Source organism: Grampus griseus (assembly GCF_964374135.1).
Source record: "Grampus griseus genome assembly, chromosome: 1".
In the NCBI taxonomy this organism is placed as follows: Eukaryota; Metazoa; Chordata; class Mammalia; order Artiodactyla; family Delphinidae; genus Grampus; species Grampus griseus.
Genome location: NC_139017.1, coordinates 137236731 through 137258250, shown reverse-complemented (window position 1 = coordinate 137258250; position 21520 = coordinate 137236731). Strand labels below are relative to the sequence as shown.

Below are 21520 nucleotides of genomic sequence, written 5' to 3'. Positions count from 1 at the left end.
TACACATAGGATTTACCCTTTCATTTAGATTTGAGGTCTGAGACTTACAGATCATTGATCTCAGGAACAAAAAAATTGGTAGCTGAAGGTGGACCTTCAGTTTTAATAAACAGCAGGAAAAAGGAGAGAGATGGTAAAAGGGGATTTAGATATCTGCAGAGAAAAATAAGTGAGAGGCAAAAGAAGAACATATCTACTGAGTACTTAGCTACTTTGTGTCAGGAATGGTGCCCAACCCCATGAGGCAAGAACTGTCATCTTTCTTTTTTAGATGGGCAAAACTGAGGCTCAAATAAGACAAGTTACTCAAATCACATTTCTCATGGTCTCTTGCCTAATGCTAATAGTCATTCATGGATTCAGAATGGGATGAGAATTCAAGTCAAGTTTCTCCAAATCTCAGGTTCTAGATTAAGCACCCCTGGAGGTATTCCAATTCCTCCTAAAACTGGTAGGATGACACAGTCCCTAAAATCACCACTCCAGAATGGAAGTAAATTGTTTGTTATTAAAAAAACAACCAAACAAAAAATTTATATAATGTCCCCTAAACCAAGAGTTGAGAAGGTAAGAGAGGATTGATTATCAACTCTTTTTCTCCCAAAGCACTTGTATTTCTTAATTCACTGATATTCCTAAAGTTCTAGATAAGGGGTTTTCTAGGAGAAGCAAGTACCTTTTATCCTTAATTTTGTTGAAATTTCCTTTACTACATATTCCCAAATGACAGAGCTAAATGTTGATTCTGTCACCACCACTTACTTGATGTATGACCTTGAATAAGCTTCTGAACTTCCCTATGTGCCACAGTTTTCTCAACAAAAAATAGAGAACAGTGCCTGGTTTGCAGGATTATTACGCAAATAGGACAGCATCCACGTAGAGGGGCCAACCACAGCAAACAGGCACATCATACCCCGTAGCCCAGACCTCTCTTCAAGCTTCAGATGAGTGTTTCTATATCCCTGTCAGACTCTTCAACCTCTGCAAAGAACTCAGTGTTCTTCTGCTTCACATTTGTTTCTTTTCTACTATCCCTAATCTCTGAAACTTTGTGTCATCTTCCCAACCAGTCAGTCACCATACCACAGTGATTCTACCTCAGAAATTTCTTCTCAATAGTCTCTCCTAGCCGTCCACCCCCTTAACTAAGGCCCTCGACCACCCCGTTAATTAAGGCCCTCGCTGCACGTTGCTTAGACTGCAGCCGACACGCATAAATGACTGCTGTTCCTGCCACCATTCTATCCCCACTCTTGTGTCCGCTCCAAAATGCCACAGTGATCTTTCTTTACAAAACAAAAACTAAACCAAACCAAAAACAGGAATCTGATCCCATCACTTACTTGCTCAGAAACTTCCTTTAGCTCCCAGCTGCCAGTAAGTGCCTAGAAAGTAAAAGCAAGTCTCCAGCACTGGCATGCAAAGCTCTTTACCACCTGACCACAGCCTACAAAGAGATCCTCATCTGCCACTTTCCCAAACCCTTCTGCTCTAACCACACCAAACTCCTCAGACCCCTGAGGACACAGGCCTTGTTGTGAAACCATGCTACCTCTATGTTCTTTCCTCTGCCTAGAATGCTTAAAATGCTCTTTTTCAACCCAATAAATTAGCACTTTGCCTTTGCTACAGATTGAATGTTTGTGTCCCCACAAAGTTCATATGCCAAAACACAGTCCCTGCTATGACAGTATTTGAAGGTGGGGCCTTTGGGAAGTGAGCAAGTCATCAGAGCTCTGCTCTTATCAAAGAGACCACAGAGCACCCCCTTGTCCCTTCCTTCCACCATGTGAGGTTAGAGCAAGAAGACAGCCGTCTATGAACCTGGAAGCAGGTCCTCAACAGACACCAAATCTGCCAGCACCTTGATCCTGGACTTCCCAGCCTACAGAACTATGAGAAGTTAATTTCTGTTGTTTATAAGCCACCCATTCTGTGGTATTTTATTATATTACCCTGAATAGACTAAGACAGTCTTTAAAATCAGTTCAAGTATCATCTCTTTAACAAAATTTTCAAGATTCCTCCAAGCAAAGTATTCTGTAAAGTATTCTGTCTTCTGTTTTTATACTGAATTCCCATTCAGTATTATCCAGAAGCTGTGAATACATCAATGGATAAGACAAACACATTCTGTCTTTGAAGCTTTGAGATACACTGCCTATCAGAAAAGACAATTAAATAAGAGATTATAATTTCTTGTAAGGAGCTTGTTACACTAACAGTATTATGCAAGTGTGTAAGAAGGGGAAACCATGGAATGTTATTCAGCCTTAAAAAGGAAGAAAATCCTGTTATATGCTACAACGTGAATGAACCTTGAAGACGCTGTGCTATTCCACTTATGAGGTATCTGAAGTAGTCAAATTCATAGAAACAGAAAGAATGGTGGTTACCAGGAGCTGGGGGTAGGGGATAAAAGGGGAACTGTAGTTTAATGAGTACAGAATTTCAGTTTTACCAGATGAAAAAGTTCTGGAGATCTGTTTCACAAAAGGTAACTATACGTAACACTACTGAACTGTATCCTCGAAAATGGCTAAGATGGTAGATTTTATGTTTTGTGTTTTTCACCACACACAATTTAAAAAAAAAGGAAAAAAAAAGAATAAGAAGGGGACCCAGCCTACCATGGTCAAAGGTATCCTACAAATGAAATGACATTTAGGCTGAGACCTAAGTAAGCATCCAGCTTCTTCAGCCTCGAGCACACGGTAATGCTCAGTCCTCACCTGACCCCGCCCACCAGCAACCTTTAACTCAGCTGCGGGACCCATGGCCCCGAAACACCTCCTCCATGTGGCTTCCAGGACAAAGCCCCTGCCTGGCTCCTCTCTCTTCACTAGCCACTCCTCGCTCTCCTCTGCTGGTTCCTCCTTGTCACCTCAGTCCCCAAACACTGCAGTACCGGGGAACCCAGTCCTCAGAACTCTTCTTTACTTCAGACACACACACATTCCCTTGGCGATCTCACGGAGTCACATCTAGCGCAGTGTTTCTCAACCTTGTTTTCATGATCACACCTTCGAGGAGCCTTTTAAACATTTTTTTTTCCTCAATCATCCCATCTCCATTTATTAAATACTAAAGAATAAGACTGTGTTGGCTAGGGTTGAGCTTTGGAGCCAACCACTATAATATCTAAGATTTTCTTCACCCCTCAGGAAACAATTTTTGGCCCTTTGGAGTGCTGTTGGCCCTGCTGAGAATGCACAGGCTAATGGTCTTCAATACCATCTCCGAGCTGAAGGCGCTCACAGTTTAGATCCAGCATGGACCTCTTCCCTAGGCTCCAGGCATCTATCCAACTCCCTGTCTGACATCTCCACTAGCGTATTTAATAGGCATCTTAAATAAACACATCCAAAAACAAACTGGATCTTTCCCATAAGATCACATTACCTCCCTGTTCAGAACCCTCAACGCTTGCCTTCCTCATTCTGACGAAAAGGCCATTTCAGTTGCCTACAAGGCTCTGGTGAGGAGCTGCCCTCTCCACCTCTGAACCTCATTTTAAAAAGCAGCCCTGTGACACCTAACCCCTAGTCCAGCATGCTCTCTGCCCCATTCCCTGCTTAATTTTTTTCTATAGCACTCATCATTCTCCATTTGACTTATTTGTTTGCTGTCGGTCTTCCTTCAGGCAGAATATAAGCTCCACCAGGGCAGAATTTTTGTTTTGTCTGTTGCACTATCTCCAACAGTCCTTGATACAGAGTACGTGCTCAGTAGATATTTGGTGGATGAATGAATGAATGTTAAGCACCTAATAAATCCTTAGGAAATGAAAGAGAAGGGGAAGGGATTCTAGGCCTACAGAACTGTATGTGTGAGAGTCTGCCACCAAAGAGAGAGTGTGGCATGCTTAAAGCACTTTCTTCTATCTCCATAACAACAAATACTGCGTTGTATTAAACTTGATCTATTCACAGGTTTGGTGCACTAATTGGATTGTGTTACTGAACAAGCTGTGTCTAACTGTCCACTCTACCGCCAGTGGCTAAACCTTTGGTGATACCTAAATCCCTTCCACATCCCCGGAAATATCCCAGAGCTTCTGCCTAAACAGGTCTAGGAACCAGGAGCCTATGACATTTTGAGACTGCCTGTTCCTTTTTAGCACAGATAAAAGTTCAACTGAAATCTTGCTCCATGTAATTTTAACTAATGCCTACCTGACCACAGTCCAATGGGATATATTATTTTCCTTGACCCTTCATTTCCTCACTTTTGAAAAGGACACTGACATTTGTTTGCTTATAACTACAAAGGGGTTTTGCGAGTACTAAATAAGATAATGTATGTGAGAATGCTCTGTAAACTCAAACATCATATAAACAAAGTAAAGAGCTGTTACGGTTATCCAAACTGCTTTTAAAAGGTTATTTTGCACACATTTTTACCTACAGGAACAAAACTCTACTGAAAGCACTTTTATATTTCTCTTTTAGAAAGATACTCCATCTTCTTCTAGCAATATGCTCTAATTCATCTTAATCCTTACAGGCATCAAGAAATTCATTAGGCTTAACAAAAAAGGTTCAAAGTGAAGAAACGGAGGATGAAGGCAGGGAGAATGAAAGGGAGCGAAAGTCAGGCATTGTATGTTTTGTGTGTGGAAAGAACACAGAACTGAGGGTCAGGACACATGGATTTACTTCCCTGGTGGTGCAGTGGTTGAGAGTCTGCCTGCCGATGCACGGGACACGGGTTCGTGCCCCAGTCCGGGAGGATCCCACATGCCGCAGAGTGGCTAGGCCCGTGAGCTATGGCCCCTGAGCTTGCGCGTCCGGAGCCTGTGCTCCGCAACGGGAGAGGCCACAGCGGTGAGAGGCCCGCGTACCGCAAAAAAAAAAAAAAAAAGACACATGGATTTAAGCCCAGCACTAGCTGTATGATTTTAGACCAGGGTTTCTTATCCTCAGCACTACTGACATTTTTGACTGGATAATTCTTTGTTGAGGGGGGCTGTTCTGTGCATTGTGAAATGTTTGGCAGCATCGCTGGCCTCTACCCACTAGGTGCCAGTAGTACCCCTCTAGTTGTGACAACCAAAAAGGTCTCCAGACATTACCAAATGTCTCCAGGGGCAAAATCGCCCCTGGTTGGGAACCACTGTTTTAGGTAAGACTTGATAACTTCATATTTTAGTTTCATCTATAAAATGAAAATGTTTACCTATAGGTTTAAGACCCCTCTTTGGTTCTAAAAGTGCTAAAATTCTATAAAAGATCAGAATAAAGGTGATTGAAAGTGCAGTCTTATTAAAGAGGAGCAAGTTATGTCATGAAAGAAGTTAATATTTTTGTTCAGTTTTCCTTATTACCTTAATAGACAATGATAAAACTTTCCTGTGCATTTAAAATGATTCAATTATAAAATCTTTTAAAAATACAATATGAGAACTGGGTTACTTTCAAAAATGTCAGTATCAAAAGACTAAAGAGATGTAAAGACTATTCTAGAATTTACATTAAAGGGCTATGATAACCAAATGCAATGCATAATTTTTGATTCAATCCTGCATTTTTTTTCAACTCAATGATGCATTTGAAGTGCTTAATATATGGCCTAATACTTTATTACATGATTTTTTTTTTTTTTTGGCTGCGTTGGGTCTTCATTGCTGCCCGCGGGCTTTCTCTAGTTGTGGTGAGCGGGGGCTACTCTTCGTTGCAATGTGTGGACTTTTCATTGCAGTGGCTTCTCTTATTGCAGAGCATGGGCTCTATGCTCACGGGCTTCGGTAGTTGCAGCACTCGGGCTCAGTAGTTGGGGCTCAGTAGTTGTGGTGCACGGGCTTAGTTGCTCCACGGCATGTGGGATCTTCCCGGACCAGGGCTCGAACCCATGTCCCCTGCATTAGCAGGGGGATTCTTAACCACTGTGCCACCAGGGAAGTCCCTACATGATTTTTAAAAGGCTATATTCCATTTATAGTTATTATAAAGTATCTGCTATATTCTCCATGTTGTACAATATTATCCTTGTAGCTTATTTTATACCTAATAGTTTGTACCTCTTAATTCCCTACCCCTATATTGCCCCTCCCCCATCTCCTCTCCTCACTGGTAACCACTAGTTTGTTCTCTATTTTTTCTGTGAGTCTACTTCTTTTTTGTTATATTCACTAGTTTGTTGTATTTTTTGGATTCCACATATCAGTGATATCATACAGTATTTGTCTTTCTCTGTCTGACTTAGTTCACTTAGCATAATGCCCTCCAAGTCTATCCATGTTGCCGCAATTGGCAAAATTTCATTCTTTTTTATGGCTAAGTAGTATTCTTTTGTGTATATATATACCACATCTTCTTTATCCATTCATGTGTTGATGGACACTCAGGTTGCTTCCATACCTTAGCAATTGTAAGTAATGTTGCTATCAACACTGGGATGCATGTATCTTTCCAAATTAGTGTTTTGTTTTTTTCAGATATATACCCAGGAGTGGAATTGTTGGGTCATATGGTAGTTCTATTTTTAGTTTTTTGAGAAACCTCCATACTATTTTCCACAGTGGCTGCACCAATTTATATTCCCACCAACAGTGTACGAGGGTTCCCTTTTCTCCACATACTCGCCAGAGTTTGTTATTTGTACTCTTTTTTTTTTTTTGCGGTACACGGGCCTCTCACTATTGTGGCCTCTCCCGTTGCGGAGCACAGGCTCCAGACACGCAGTCTCAGCGGCCATGGCTCACGGGCCTAGCCGCTCCGCGGCATGTGGGATCTTCCCGGACCGGAGCACGAACCCGTGTCCCCTGCATCGGCAGGCGGACTCTCAACCACTGTGCCACCAGGGAAGCCCCAGGACCTGGTATATTTTAAGGCTGATTTTTTTTTTTAATGTATCTTCTAAGAGTTAATCAACACATGCTGTTTTATTTCTGTATTCATTAAAATATATAATTAAGGCAAGTGTCATGTGTTTAGAGTATTAATACCTTTCCAAGGTATCATTCAAAATGTTTGATTTCAAACCTACAATTGATACATAGAGAACAAAAAGGCAGTTTTAAGAAAGTAAAAGATATACAAATTAGGCATATATTATTTCAAAAGATTTATATACTGACTATTAAGCTTATTTTTAAATACCCAGTACCCATGTGCAACTATGGATAGACTCAGGCAGGGGGTCACTAATCCTTGTCAGGTTTACAAGGATGCTAAGTAGACAGACGGACACAGCACCTTCACAAATGACAGCACTTGTTCAACCTTCCCCTCCTCAACCCTCACCACCTTTTATAAACTTGTCAACAGCTGCTGACATTAGAAAGTGCTGAATGAGAAAGCAAGGTAAACAAGATAAACACCTTCAAGGGGGAAAAAAATGAATCAAATGTCACCTTTGCCCCCTTAACTGAAACTAGTATCTAACAAAGGAAATGGTGATGACTAAAATACAGCAAGTTTATGAGGAAGGATATACTAAAGATAATCTACAGTAAAAGACTTCCTCATGTCAGAAAGACAGTGTGGTAAACTATACAAAACACTTCTTGAGAAGGAGAAGGCTAGTTCCCTTCCTGACTTTGCTAATGATCCAAGAGTCGAGGTCCTCATCCCTAAACCGACGAGATTTAAAGATCCCAATGGGGGCTTCCCTGGTGGCGCAGTGGGTGAGAGTCCGCCTGCCGATGCAGGGGACACGAGTTCGTGCCCCGGTCTGGGAAGATCCCACATGCCGCGGAGAGGCTAGGCCCGTGAGCCATGGCCGCTGAGCCAGCGTGTCCAGAGCCTATGCTCCACAACAGGAGAGACCACAGCAGTGAGAGGCCCGCGTACCGCAAAAAAAAAAAAAAAAAAAAAAAAAGATACATAAAGATCCCAATGGTCCCTTCCAGCTTTGAAACAAATCTTCAATTTTAATCCTTAAATTTACAACTTTTAGTATTGTTTACTGGAATAGGGAGAGGAGAGGACAGGAAATATTCTCAGTTCTACAGATGATTTTTCTGTTTTATGACGTGTAAGGTATTCTTGATATTTCTCTCCTGTATTATAACCACTGTGAACTGGGTGAATCCAAGGTAACTCAGCATTGATTCTGGTCTTTGATCTTCCTTAACAAATGCTTGGAATTCTTTTACCACAGACCTGTTTTATACTCCAAGCATAAAAACCTCAAAGTAATAAAAAGCAAACAGGACTCGCTTGTTATTCTCTACAGATGTCAGTATATATGTACACATATCATGAACCAATTGTTTTTTATGGTACAAATGTTATATTACACAAACATTTTTTGCCTGGTGTAACTTCAACACCAAGAATACTGATTGCTTAATAGACAACTGACATTTTCTCAAAAACAAATATGATATATAAACTTGTGAAATACAGAATGATCTGTTGCTACTGTAACTCACCAAAACATTTCAAATGAAGCAGATATCATGAGAAGGAAATCTTACAAAATGAAAATGACTAACATTTTAAAAGTATTACAGTATTTTAGTAAAGACAGTCCACTCCAACATAAAACTACACACACACAATATTGATAATAAACTAAGGATTCCTAACGTTATTAATAGCAGACAGGTTTTTCATTTAGAGTTACTGTTACTGCCATCATCGTTAAGTCTTTCTAAAATCAACAACATTCCTCCAGCTTTAAAACATCCTTTTTGGGGGGTATTATCAACAATCATAAGAGATTTTTAGCCTAAAAAAGACCCATTCCTAGGGCAATTTCTCTTTTCTGGGAAAAAAATACATATTCATGATTTTAGGACAAAAAGTAATGACACTTAGTTGAAATAATTAGCATCATTCTTAAAAGAGATACTAGTTGAAAGAATCATTAACCTACTAATATTAAACATTTAACAAGTAAATAAATACAAATTCTGTACATTCCATGGCACTAAAGAAATATCACTTGAAAAAACAGTATCACTTGCTTTCCTGGCAATGGATACCACTATAGATCAAATTACATCACAAAAAAATTCTTGAGGCACTACTCAAATGCTTTTGATAGATCTAATCTCTTCACACTTAACCCACAACTCTTCAAGGCCTTAATTTTCTGAATTATAACATTATAATCTATTGGACACAAAGCATAAGAAATCCACCAGCCTTGAAACTAGAACAGAGAAGGAACTATGTGTGATTGGTTCACCACTGTATTCCCAGCATCTAGCTCAGTGCCTAGCACACAGTCAATGCTCAATAAAAACCTACTGAATGAAGGTATGTTTAAGTGTTTTGTTAAATGGACTATTAACTGTCTGGCTGCTCTGACATTTTTGGTGTAACGCCTGTTTTTATCATTGGAATTTGATTTGTATCATTATTTAACGTAAATCTAGAGTTTTTCTTCTGAGAACTCTTTATTTTCCATTTAATAAAAATACTGGAAATAGCAGTCTCGCCCTCTTAAAAATAAATGTGTAAATACACATGAAAGAGTGCATTAAGGTATGCAAATGACAGAAAAAGTCAAGTGAGTGGAATGTTTCTTGAAAACAGCAGATAAGATTGAGTCTGGAGCCCAGCAACAGCCCAACAATCATGAGTAACAGTGTTACAGGTCACAGAAAAGAGAGGTGACAAGTGAAGGCCTTGTTGGCCAGGTGTGCATCTCTATTCCATCCCTTTGGCAAAGCAAAACAAAACAAAACAGAAAAACTGTGCTCTAAAGACAGCTGTTTCCAAAACACAGTCATAGATCTTGGATAGTCTTTAAATGCTGGCAGGTAACCCAAAGGCCAATCAAAACACACCGGAGTCATAGATAAGAAAAGTCCTAAAAACAGTCAACAAGGCAAAATGCTCTGAGATATTAGGCAAGGGCCGGGGGGAGCGTGAAGAAAAGGAGAAAGGCAGGAAGAGCAACTAAACAGAAGCTCCGTTAAAGCTCAAGACGTGACTCAAAATTGAAAAGTCCTGCTGAACCACATCTTCCAAGCCACTTTTCTTACAACTAGGACTAATTAGAACCTATCTAATAAGTAGATAATCAAATATAAAATCTAGATTTTTAAAAAATGTTCCCAATTATATGTTAGGAAGTAGTATACTTTTTTCTGTATTTCAGTTAGATAAAACACGAATTAAATCTTTCTATATTTAATTTTCCTCAGTAGCAAAGTTTTAAAATAATTTTGGAGTCTAGGCAAAATTTTCCTAAGAATCATGAAATACTTTAGTCTATTTTTTTAAGCTATTTTTATTTTTAATGGTTTTGGTTCGTCTTCATTTAATAAAGTTTATATACTTTTCAAAATTCAGAAAAAAGGAAGAATTACCTGTATGTCCTATCACCCAAAAATAATAGCATTAGTGTTTTAGCACCAGTTTATTTAAAAAACCAAGTGTGTATATTTATATGTGCTGTTTTCTGAAAGGCCTCATAGCTTTAAATTTCTTAAAGAGGTGAAAGAATGAAAAAATTTAACCACAGATCTAGTGCCCATTTCATAGGTGAGAAAACTGAGGCTCAGAGAGGCAAACTGACTTGCCCAATACTACAGTTGGCAATCAACAGAACCCTGAAGAGAAATGTACAGTCTCCCAAGTTCCTGGTTCAATACTCTTTCAAATACCATTTGACTTTTTATTTCACTTAAGGTGTTCTTTCCATCCATTCATTTAGTTATCTATCCAATCAAACTCTGTGAGCCAGGGATCCTAGGACACAGAGAGAGAAAGAAATAATCCTGCTCCTCAAGTCCAATGGAAACAGATACATATATGTAAACACATCTCTTTATTAACTAAAACATCATCACTGCTTTACTTGGTGTACATACAGAATGCAGTGGGAGAATGTGGCCGTGTGAGACAAGTGCGCTTTGAGGAGGAATGGCATTTGAGGTAATCTTGAAGAACGAATCCATGTTAGCCAGGCAGATGGATATTGGGGTTTGGGGGTGAGAGTGAGGGAACAGATGGCCCCTGAACTGCAAGGGAGAGCATGGCACTGGAACGCAGGAGGTAAGATGGGATGGATAAGTATGGAGACCTTGAAAGAAAGTTTAGATCTTACCTACAGGAAATAAGGAACCACCAAACATTTTTTTTTTTTTTTTTTTTTTTTTTTTTGCGGTACGCGGGCCTCTCACTGTTGTGGCCTCTCCCGTTGCGGAGCACAGGCTCCGGACGCGCAGGCTCAGCGGCCATGGCTCACGGGCCTAGCCGCTCCGTGGCATGTGGGATCCTCCCGGACTGGGGCACGAACCCGTGTCCCCTGCATCGGCAGGTGGACTCTCAACCACTGCGCCAGCAGGGAAGCCCCATCAAACATTTTTAAGCGAGGTTATCCCATAACTAAAATTTGCATTTTACAAAGATCATTCTGGCACCAGTGAGTGGCACAGAGAAACAGTAAGAAAAGCACATGAATAAAACCAAAGCAGTAACAGAGGAAATAGACAAAAGGGGCAGGAGAGATGTTTAAGGTTAGAATTAACAGGCTATTTGATAAGAAGAGAGAGTAAGGAGTCTAGAATAAATTAAATAATTGACAGATGGTGTTGCCATGGGCAGTAGGGAATACCTTCATATTTTTTAGGATCTGAAATTTATTTTAAATTGCTACCAAAATGCTACACTGTAGGCTTCTAACTATGTTTCACAAAGCAATTCAATTTTCAACAAAAATTGCCAATATAAGAGAAATGGAAAGAGGGAAAAAAAGCCAAAAAATGCTGACCTGTTTATGAAAAGCTAGATTCTAAAAGAACACAAAGCAGAAGTTGAAAAGCCTTGGCAACAGAATGTCTGACCAACAAATCTTTCTGGAAAAGATTTTAATTTCAGAAACCATTTTGGAAGCCTACTGATAAAGAATGTATCATATTTACTTTTTTTTAATAAAGTATTTCTAACATAAACATCTTAAACCTAAGTGAAAGCAAATCAAATGCTGTCAATTGAATTTTACAATGCACATAACTGACTAAGACACTACAGGAAAGAGAACTGTGTGCTAGAACTTAAGTGAAAAGACTTTGGTGGGCACCTAGGGTATTACTTATTTCTAAGAAGAAAAATAAAATCTTCAACTTAGCTCTAGAAAAAGATTCCACACACCTCTGCTTCATGGCTAAAGCATTTCAATTTCTGGAAAGATTATCAGAATGAAATATCAACTTAATTGTGTTAGCTCTTTTCTTCAGAACAAATAAAAATAAACCAAATCTACTGTCACCTACTACTAACATGAGCTTAACAAAAAAATTTTACAACTCAACTGTGACTGAAAAATATTTTAACACTGGATAATAAAAATTCCTATGATAACACTGAGAATGAGAAATACAAACTTAAAAAAGAAACTAAAACTCCCTAGAAGGAAGGCGAGAAAAAAACATCTACTCTAGGGGCTTCCCTGGTGGCACAGTGGTTGAGAGTCTGACTGCTAATGCAGGGGACACGGGTTCGAGCCCTGGTCTGGGAGGATCCCACATGCCGCGGAGCAACTAGGCCCGTAAGCCACAACTACTGAGCCTGCGAGTCTGGAGCCTGTGCTCCGCAACAAGAGAGGCCGCGATAGTGAGAGGCCCGCGCACCGCAATGAAGAGTGGCCCCCACTTGCCACAACTAGAGAAAGCTCTCGCACAGAAATGAAGATGCAAAACAGCAAAAATAAATTAATTAAAAAAAAATCTACTCTTGAAAATGAAGCACAACCTACATAGCAATGCCTCCACAATGTAGAAGTCTCAGGCTGAAATGTCCCTCGTATCTGAATTTTCCAGGTACCTGAAAGCTTATTTCTTTAATGTGTCCAACTTTCTTCTTCTTCCATTTTTTTTTAAATGAAAACCTTGGTAAAGTGTATTACACATTCCTGACCTTTCTTAAACAGAACATACTGTAACCTTTTCTTGAGCGTGGCATCAGTAAAAACAGCCTCTCAGGGGCATGTAGCACATAAAGCTGTTTCACATAGCCCTATACAAACGGGTGAGCCTGCTTTGTTTTTAAAGTTTCCTGTCCCCTTCTTTACCCCTGGGCTACTTGTCACTTCTCACTACCGTCAAATGCATTTGCCTCCAACAGCTCATCCCCTCACGTTTGGACTACTACAAAACACTTCTAATGTGATAGGAAATCTAATATTAAAACTTACTTGAACTATGTTTTTTAAAAAACAAGCTAGAACACAAATGAATGAAATCCATGATCTTGAGTGCATTAAATGTATGGGGCTGTTTTGAAATGGTTTAATCTTATGTATTTTACTTCTTACTTCTCTCTAGTGTTCCAAATAAGAAAAATTTCCTGGAAAACTGAACTCCAGACATGAAAAGTATTACTGAACTAAATCTTTCTAAATATAATAGTTCTATTAAAAGTAAAAATTTTTCATGTTTGCACTCAAATTAAATAAAATCAATATTATATGATATTTGAGCAGTAAGTACAAAGATGTATAGTACACCGATGTCTGCTATTTGGGTCGTATTACAGTTGAAACTCTTTCCTCAAATTGTTAAAACATTACAACATTTACTTTTCTAATATTGTAATTGGTTTCAAATTTTAAGCTAACAGCATTATTATGTTGTATAAAGCTGTCACTACCTACTATGATTTCACTAGAATACACACTCACTGACACACAAGAGGTACTTGCTTCATGCCAAATTACATTCATTCTAATAGCAAATGGCCAGGTAATTACAAGGTGAGAACCAACTGTCAGATGAACTCATAAGCTTCATTCGCAAAGGAGATACATATATACTAGATTATAAAGAAATTCTTATTTCAAAATTAATCTTTCAGATTCCCTATTTTTCATTTACTTTCAACTGATTTTTGGAATTATTTTTTAACTCTAAAACTTTTAAATAGATTCCACTTTTTCTAATTTAACAAATCACAGTAAATCAGAAACCACGAGTCATGTATTCAAATCACAAATAATAACTAAAATTTACTTATTTGATATTTACTCTATATCAAATGAGCTAGGATTGTGTATTTTAGGGAAAAAGGGGCATGAATTTTAATATAAACCTTAATATATCATATAACATATTATATATTGTATATATAATGTATTATAACTTTAATTCATGTATAACTACCCACTTAATACCAAAAGGAAAAAAGGAGGCAGAAATGAATTAGAGTTACAAAGTAATGTGATTTATATATACTCTAGCAGGACCAACTTTGGGGCTCTTAACAAAGTAGCAATGAAATCTTGCAAACACGCCTGACAAAATACTTCCAGAAAGACTATCCACAATACAACAGGAACAAAACAAGCAGTTCACAATATTGGTGAGATCACAGCATTAAATGTCACTTCTAGGAATATTAATTATCACAGAACTAGACAATGAGGAAGGTATTTCTAGCTGTTAATTAAAATCTCCTTGCAAAAACATTCCATTTTAGGGACTTCCCTGGTGGCACAGTGATTAAGAATCTGCCTGCCAATGCAAGGGCCATGGGTTCGATCCCTGGTCTGGGAAGATCCCACATGCCATGGAGCAGCTAAGCACATACACCACAACTACTGAGCCTGTGCTCTAGAGCCCGCAAGCCACAACTACTGAAGCCCGTGCTCTGCAACAAGAGACGCCACCACAATGAGAAGCCCACGCACCACGACGAAGAGTAGCCCCACTCGCCACAACTAGAGAAAGCCTGCGTGTAGCAATGAAGATCCAACACAGCCATAAATAAATAAATAAATTTATTTTTAAAAATTCCATTTTTGTATTTTCTAAAGACAAAAGAAGGAGACTTAATAACAAATAAGGTATATTTCACAACTGTTAAATTTTAAAAGGTGCCTACAACGGTTTCTGGTTCTAAATTCTACTAACTCTCCGGACAGGATCACAATTCTTAAGGGACCAACTCTCTCCCAGCTCTGTGGAGGGCAGAACCAGGGGGCATGCCCTGAGTAGTGGCCAGGGGGGTTGACAGCCATATAAGAAACACTGAAGAATTCTGACAGTGGGGGTGTTAAACATCTGGATATTTAGAGCAGCTGTGAGATATCACTCTCTAATAATAGAACAGACTCCTACCTGCCGTGGAAAGGGTTTGAAGTAATACTATTCAAAATCAAAACTGGATAACTTTTCAAAGTCCCGTCCAGGCCCAGAGACCAAGAATTACATATACGTCTACATCCAGCAATACTAATAACAACCAAACACAACTTTCTGCAAAGCGATACCTTTACTTCACTGGAGGATATTTAAAAAGTGGCTTTCTGTGCAGTTTTATGTGTTCTGCTAGATATCTGGGTCTTTTTTATCTGCCTTCTCCTTGCTGCTACTGAACCAGAAGTTAACGCCTTTTACTTTCCAAATTTTAATTTCTAAACCAAATACTAATTATAGCATGGGCCCAAATTACTAAACTGGTTTACCTAACTACATGACCGTCGGAAGTCATTTCTTGCAAAATGAGTGGCTTGCACTAAGATCCACCAGAATGTAACCGTCACGTTCTGTTCAGCACTCTATTCCCAGCCCCAGGACCTGGAAGGCATCAAATATTTACCAAATAAGAGGATCATTCCTGTCCCCAAATGACAAATATAAAATAAATGTAATCATTTTTCTTTTTTAACAATTAGATTTTAATCCGTATATTCCCAAACGTTTTTAAGAGGACACTGAAACTGAAATTTCCTATGGGGCAAATAGAAATTTATATATTTTCAAACAAGGTACTAATTTTTTAGAAATAAAACAAGTAGATTACACAAGAGCTGGCAATCTTCACACTGTTTATTATACTTCCCTTTGCTTCAACCCATTACTGTGTCCTGTCCCCTTTTCATTTGAAAGGCAGGCCGCTGGTAGGGAGAAAGTACACTGGACTTGCAGTGCATGGGCCTGGGGTCTAGTCCCATCTCTTCCATTAACTAGCTCTATGGGGAGACGTCACTTCCCCTTTGGGGCCTGCAAGGTTGCACTTGTAAAACAAGGGAGCCAAACTAATCATTAATTTCTAAAGTCTTCTGCTTTAAAAATCGATGATTCTCCTTTCATTCTACCCATTATCCTATTCCTAATGCCTTGATTCAGCAATTGCCAGCCACATCATTCCTAGACTTGTACAGGAGCCTCCAAACTTGTCTCTTTCCCTCTTTATTTTTCCTTATCTTAAAAAGAATTCAATCCTAAAACCATGAGTTGAGCAGAATGAAAAGCACACTGTCTGAAGTCAGAGAGAACAGGTTCAAATCCAGACTTTGCCACTAGCCAAGCACAGCTCTAAAATGGTGATCTTATTAGCTATCTCACTGGGGATTAAATAAAATGTATAAAACACCTAACATAGTGCCTGACACACTGTAGATGCTCAACAATGTTTAGCACTTCTCCCTATTTCCCAAGATCAAATGCCTCAGGTTCCCACTGTCTACAGCAAGGATGACCAACAAGGTGCACAGGTGGCATGCAAGAAGATTTGTAAAACTACAGAGGCAAAAATGGGGTTAAACATTCTCACCAGGCTCCTGTGTGCCAGGAAAGTGTCTCCCTGTATCCTTGCCAATACTCTTCCAGGTAAAGCAGCCTCAGTAACCAGCCCCTAGTGAACTCTCAAAATTAAATGGTGCAGCCAAATCCACAGGTCAAGAGGAAACGAAAACTTGACAGGATTCTTCAGAAAGTCATAGATTCTCTGGATTTTACATTAAAGCAAACTCCTCAGCCTGTCATTCATGTGCAAAGAAGCCAGTCCCAATTCTTAGTATTTAAATGTACAGGCAGTACAACTAATGTTAAAGTACCACCAAGCATTATAATTTATTTTGATTTTGCAATTCTAGGAAATTAAAAGGTGTGACAAAAGAAAAAAAGAGTAAAATTTTTCACAAAATGAGGATACACTGAACTATGTAGGGCCATACAAGCATCTTCAGAATAAGCAATGACTTTCTTCTTGATTTCAAAACTGGGTCAAAACTAGAAGGAAGGGGGCTTCCTTGGTGGTGCAGTGGTTAAGAATCCTCCTGCCAATGCAGGGGACACCGGTTCGATCCCTGGTCCAGGAAGATCCCACATGCTGGGGAACAACTAAGCCCGTGTACCACAACTACTAAGCCTGCGCTCTAGAGCCCGTGAGCCACAACTACTGAGCACATGTGCCACAACTACTGAAGCCCGCATGCCTAGAGCCCGTGCTCTGCAGCAAGAGAAGCCACCGCAATGAGAAGCCCACGCACGGCAACAAAGAGTAGCCCCCGCTCACCGCAACTAGAGAAGGCCGGCGCGCAGCAATGAAGACCAAACGCAGCCAAAAATAAATAAATAAATTTATAAAAACAAAAACAAAAACAAAAAAACTAGAAGGAACAAGGAGAGGAGTGATGGGGACTTGCAAAGAGAAGCTCATTTCTTAAAGTGACTTAGGTACATTTAAATATATGGGAATTTTTCCCCAGACTAGGACTAATTACAACCTTTACTGCCATATACTAGTCAATGATCTAGCTGAGTTACTAGGTAACAGAGGGCAATCAACCAAGTGTGTGGAAGTCTGGAAACCAAAGAGATCTTGCGAAGAAATCTAGCTTTTTGAAGTGCCACCTTCTTTCCCAAAATACTTCAGCCCAAGAAACTGCTGCAAAAGAATATAACTGAAAGGACAGAAGATTATTTAGGAAAAAATTCTATCAGGAGGCTTAGCTTCATTAAGAATTTTCCAAATTCACATCTCTACTAAAAAACCCAAACCACTAGAGTAGGCCAACCCGCTCTACTGGACCCTTGAAATGTACCAAGCAGTGAATCTGACCAAAACTCCTACCAGGAGCTGCCATTTTTCTGCAAAGTAATTATTCACAAGCACTGTTGCTTCTGGTTGATGCTTTTTAAAAAATCAGGTAAAGTCTGTTTTCTCCCCCCATGTTCTTTGCTCACATCCCTAACTAAAACAAAAAGGAATCGTCTCCACCCAGATTTGAGATTTCTGACCAAAGCCATTCGCCTAGACGGCCCTCTTTCTCCTTAACAGACTTCTCCAGTCCCCTTATCTCCCGCCCTGTCCCTGTCCCTCTACACAGCACCCTAAGTATTGCTCCAATCCCTTTCTCCAGTCTAGCTTTCCCTCATTTCTGACTTAACAGCTGACCAGTACTCTGCTTACCCAGACTTGGTCCCAGCTTCATCCTCCAACTCCAGTCCCATCACTGCCTAGCCCCTCCTCAGCTTTGACTCCTGCCCTGGCCTCTTATCTCTAACCTCTCTCAGTCTAATCCCCGTGGCTTTAATATCTAACCTTATCAATGACGCCCCCCCCCCAGACTTTATTGCAGCTGAGCCCCTTCCCCACTTCCTATCAATTCTTGTCATTCCTGACCTCTGCCCAGTCCCTCTTCATTTTAGACCCTGACCAATCTCCTCTCTTTCTGGTCCTTGGCTAAAACCCAAACCCCATTCCTAACCTCATTCCTGACCCTAGCAAAGCCGCTACTCTGGCTGGCCCATCCCACTTTTTCTCTGACTGAACCTGGTGCCTCCCCACTCCTTCACTGAAACCCTGGGCCGCGAAATCTTGGGCCCTCGCCTAATCTCCTAGGACCCCATTTCTCACCCCCTGATACAAGCGTCCTCCCCATCACACACTCCAGGTCAATGTGTCTGGCTCTCCCCACCTCGGATGCCAGCCTTGGGCCCTTCTCCCCATCCCCGACCCGGGCCTGCCCCGTTAGCGAGCTCAGCTCAAAGCCCAGAGACCCCCTACTCACGCTGCCGCGCAGCCCTGTCCTGCAGCCCTTATTCCCATTCAGCCCCTCCCCATGGGCCCTTCTCCCCACTTGACCCCAGTCCGGTGACCTCCATCCCGACGAGCCCGGTGTTCCATTTCCCCTCTCTCCTTGCCTCCCCCGTCTCACAAGCCCTCCGCACTCCAAGCCCAGTGGGGTGTGTCCCCTCCCCAGGGAACTCCAGCCCGCTGGCCTCTCCCGCGGGGGTCATGGGTCGCCCCTCCTCACCTCGGCGTCCACCACCTCGTGGTAGGCGGGCGGGGGGTCGAAGCCGCCGCCGCCTCCGGTGCTGCTGCCGCGGGAAGGGCCTCCGCCGCCGCCGTCGCCGCCGCCGTCGCCCCGCGAGACCCCGCCGGGCCCGGGGCTGGGGCCGCCGCCGCTGTCCATGGGCTCGTAGCCGCCGTAGTCGAGGCCCGGCCGCTCGTTGGTAAGCAGCGCCACGGCCTCGTTGATGTCGTTCTTGGCCAGGCGCAGGGCCTTGCGGATGGTGGCAGGGTCCGAGAAGCCCATGCACAGCAGCGTGGTCATGTGCTGCTCCTCCTCCGATTCCATGGCTCGGGCCTCCGGGCCGCGCCAGCCGGCGGGCTGCGAAGCTGCGGGTCCGGGGCCTGGCGGGCCGCGCGGCGCTGCCTCCGCGCCGTCCCCGCGCCCGGGCGGGCCCCTGCACTCCTGCGCTGCGCGCTCCGCGGCCGCCGGGCCAGGGTGGGCGCGGGGGTGGGCGCCCCGAGCCAACCGACGGCGGTGGAGGGCTCAGGCGCTGCGGCGGCCCGGCCCAGCCCTGCGCGCCGCCATGTTGGCCTCCTCCTCCGCCTCCGCCTCCTCCGGCCCGCGGGGCCGCGCCTCCGCTCCCGGAAGCCGCACGAGAGGCCGCGGGGCCCGCCGGTCACGGGTGAGGGTTGGGGGGTGATTTTTCTTTCTTTCCTTCTTTCTTTTTTTAATAGAGGCGGTAAGGAAGGGGCTGCGCCGCGGAGCGTCTCTACGGTGAAAGGGACGCCGTAAGGGCCAGGCGGAGGCGAGGGAGGGTTCTTCGCCGTCGCCGCGGCCGCCCGCCCATTCCTCCAGCAACAGGTTCCCGCGGGAGGGGCGGGAGCAAAGTGCAACGCGCTGCGCGAAACGTCGCCGAAGTACCCGAGCTGGCGATCCTGCCGGGCGCTGACGGCGGTTCCCCCCGAACCTCGCCGGAGTCCCCGCCGGACTCCAGCTCCCGGACTTGCTCGCCCCGGCGCGGCCCGGACTGCGCCCCAGCCTAAACGCAGTGCGCTCGGCGGCTACTGTAACCCACCCCACACCTGGCCTGACTTGCACCACGGTCCTGAAGGAAATCCTCCAGCCACGCTGCCTGACATACCCTTCAGCACCCACTTAAATTCATGCCCAAAGCAGGCAAACCAACCCACCCGGGCTGAAATGCACCTCCCACATACTCTTGACCTAAATCCCTCCAACTTTCGCTGAAATCACCCTAAACTGGCTGAAGTGAATTCCCAGCCCTCCTTGAATTTTCCTTCCAGCATTGACTGACCACCACCTACCCCCAGCCAACCTGACTGGACTCTGTCAAACTCATGCAAAAATCCCCTGAGAGTCCGAAACATATTTTTACAACCGGAACTCCAAATCCCAGTGCTGTCTGTGAAAACCTCCAAAAACTCCTGACTGCATCACCCTTTTTCAGCCTCTGACTCATTCGAACACCTTGGACCTCTGCTTCCCTCCTGATGCTCATCCACCCACCCACATTCTACTGCACCCTTTGGCTCAGGGTTCCGTCTTTGTTCTGCCTCTTGAGGGAGGACTGCCCTCCCTCTTTTTTATGCCCTTTGGGGGAAGGGACCGCACCCCTGTTGGTTTCCCCCTTTGAGCATTCCTCTTCCCCTTCAAAGGCCTGCTTTCTTTGCTTTCTCTTTCTACTTTTAGCATTAGCGCGCAGGGGCCGTATCTTTAGTCCACTGACTACCATCTAAGCCCTGGTCCTTGGTATTTCCCGCCTTCAATTTCCTTTTATTCTTGCTTCTCCCAAGTTCTTTCCCCACCCTCTCCCAAGATCCTGATGCTTTTTCCATATCTCACTTCATCTCCTATTACCCTTACCCTGGTTTCTTCCTGAACCTTGAAGTCCACCATCTAACCTTTCTCATACCGTCAAATCCCTCCTGTTGCCAACCGGGCACTCACTAAAATCCCCCTTTACCCCAAATCTTAAATTAAGGACAGTACCCAGAAATTTCCTCTGCACTTTCTCTATTAGCATCCTTTTCCCTGGACCATGAGCCCTTCTTGTCTAGTACTTGCTACATACATTTATAAACACCAGCAATTTGATTTACAGGGTGAATTTATCACTGCTATTTACATTTAAATGAAGTAACTGTATTTGTTGTATTGATTAAAGACCAGATTATAGACCAAAGACTAGGACTAATATGCAAAGGAAGTAAAGTCTCGTAATTTGTTAATGAAAATAACAAAACTCTTCTCTTCTTACATTTCTGAACAACAACAAAAAAGAACCTGCTAAGGAAGAATGCCTATAATTGGATCAGGTCACAATGTGTATATTAAAATAAAATTTTATTAAGTGTTATCCACTTCTAGGTACTCAATGACATTTTAGATATTTATCTGTGGCATATGAAGAACAAAAGTAATCTAAATCAACCCAAGCAACCTGTCATAGAGTACCTGCCAAGGTATTTAATTTTTTCAACAAATATGTTCTTAGTATTTGTCAGGTGCCAGGTACCGTTCTTGGCACTGGTGATGCAACTCTAAACAAAGTAGACAAAATTTGATGATGGCAAAG

At 42.3% G+C, this 21520-nt stretch overlaps 1 protein-coding gene across 2 annotated transcripts in view; it reads right to left on the bottom strand.

Moving 5' to 3' along the window:
- USP24 (ubiquitin specific peptidase 24) overlaps positions 1–19269 on the bottom strand; it is a gene marked incomplete at its 5' end in the record, with an annotated part of 149945 nt that extends 130676 nt beyond the window's left edge. For both annotated transcript variants that reach the window (XM_082654633.1, XM_082654634.1), the window contains one exon: positions 18946–19269. In XM_082654633.1, the coding sequence (XP_082510759.1) occupies positions 18946–19269 (324 nt within the window). The remainder of the gene's footprint in view (positions 1–18945) is intronic.
- Positions 19270–21520: the final 2251 nt, after the last annotated feature.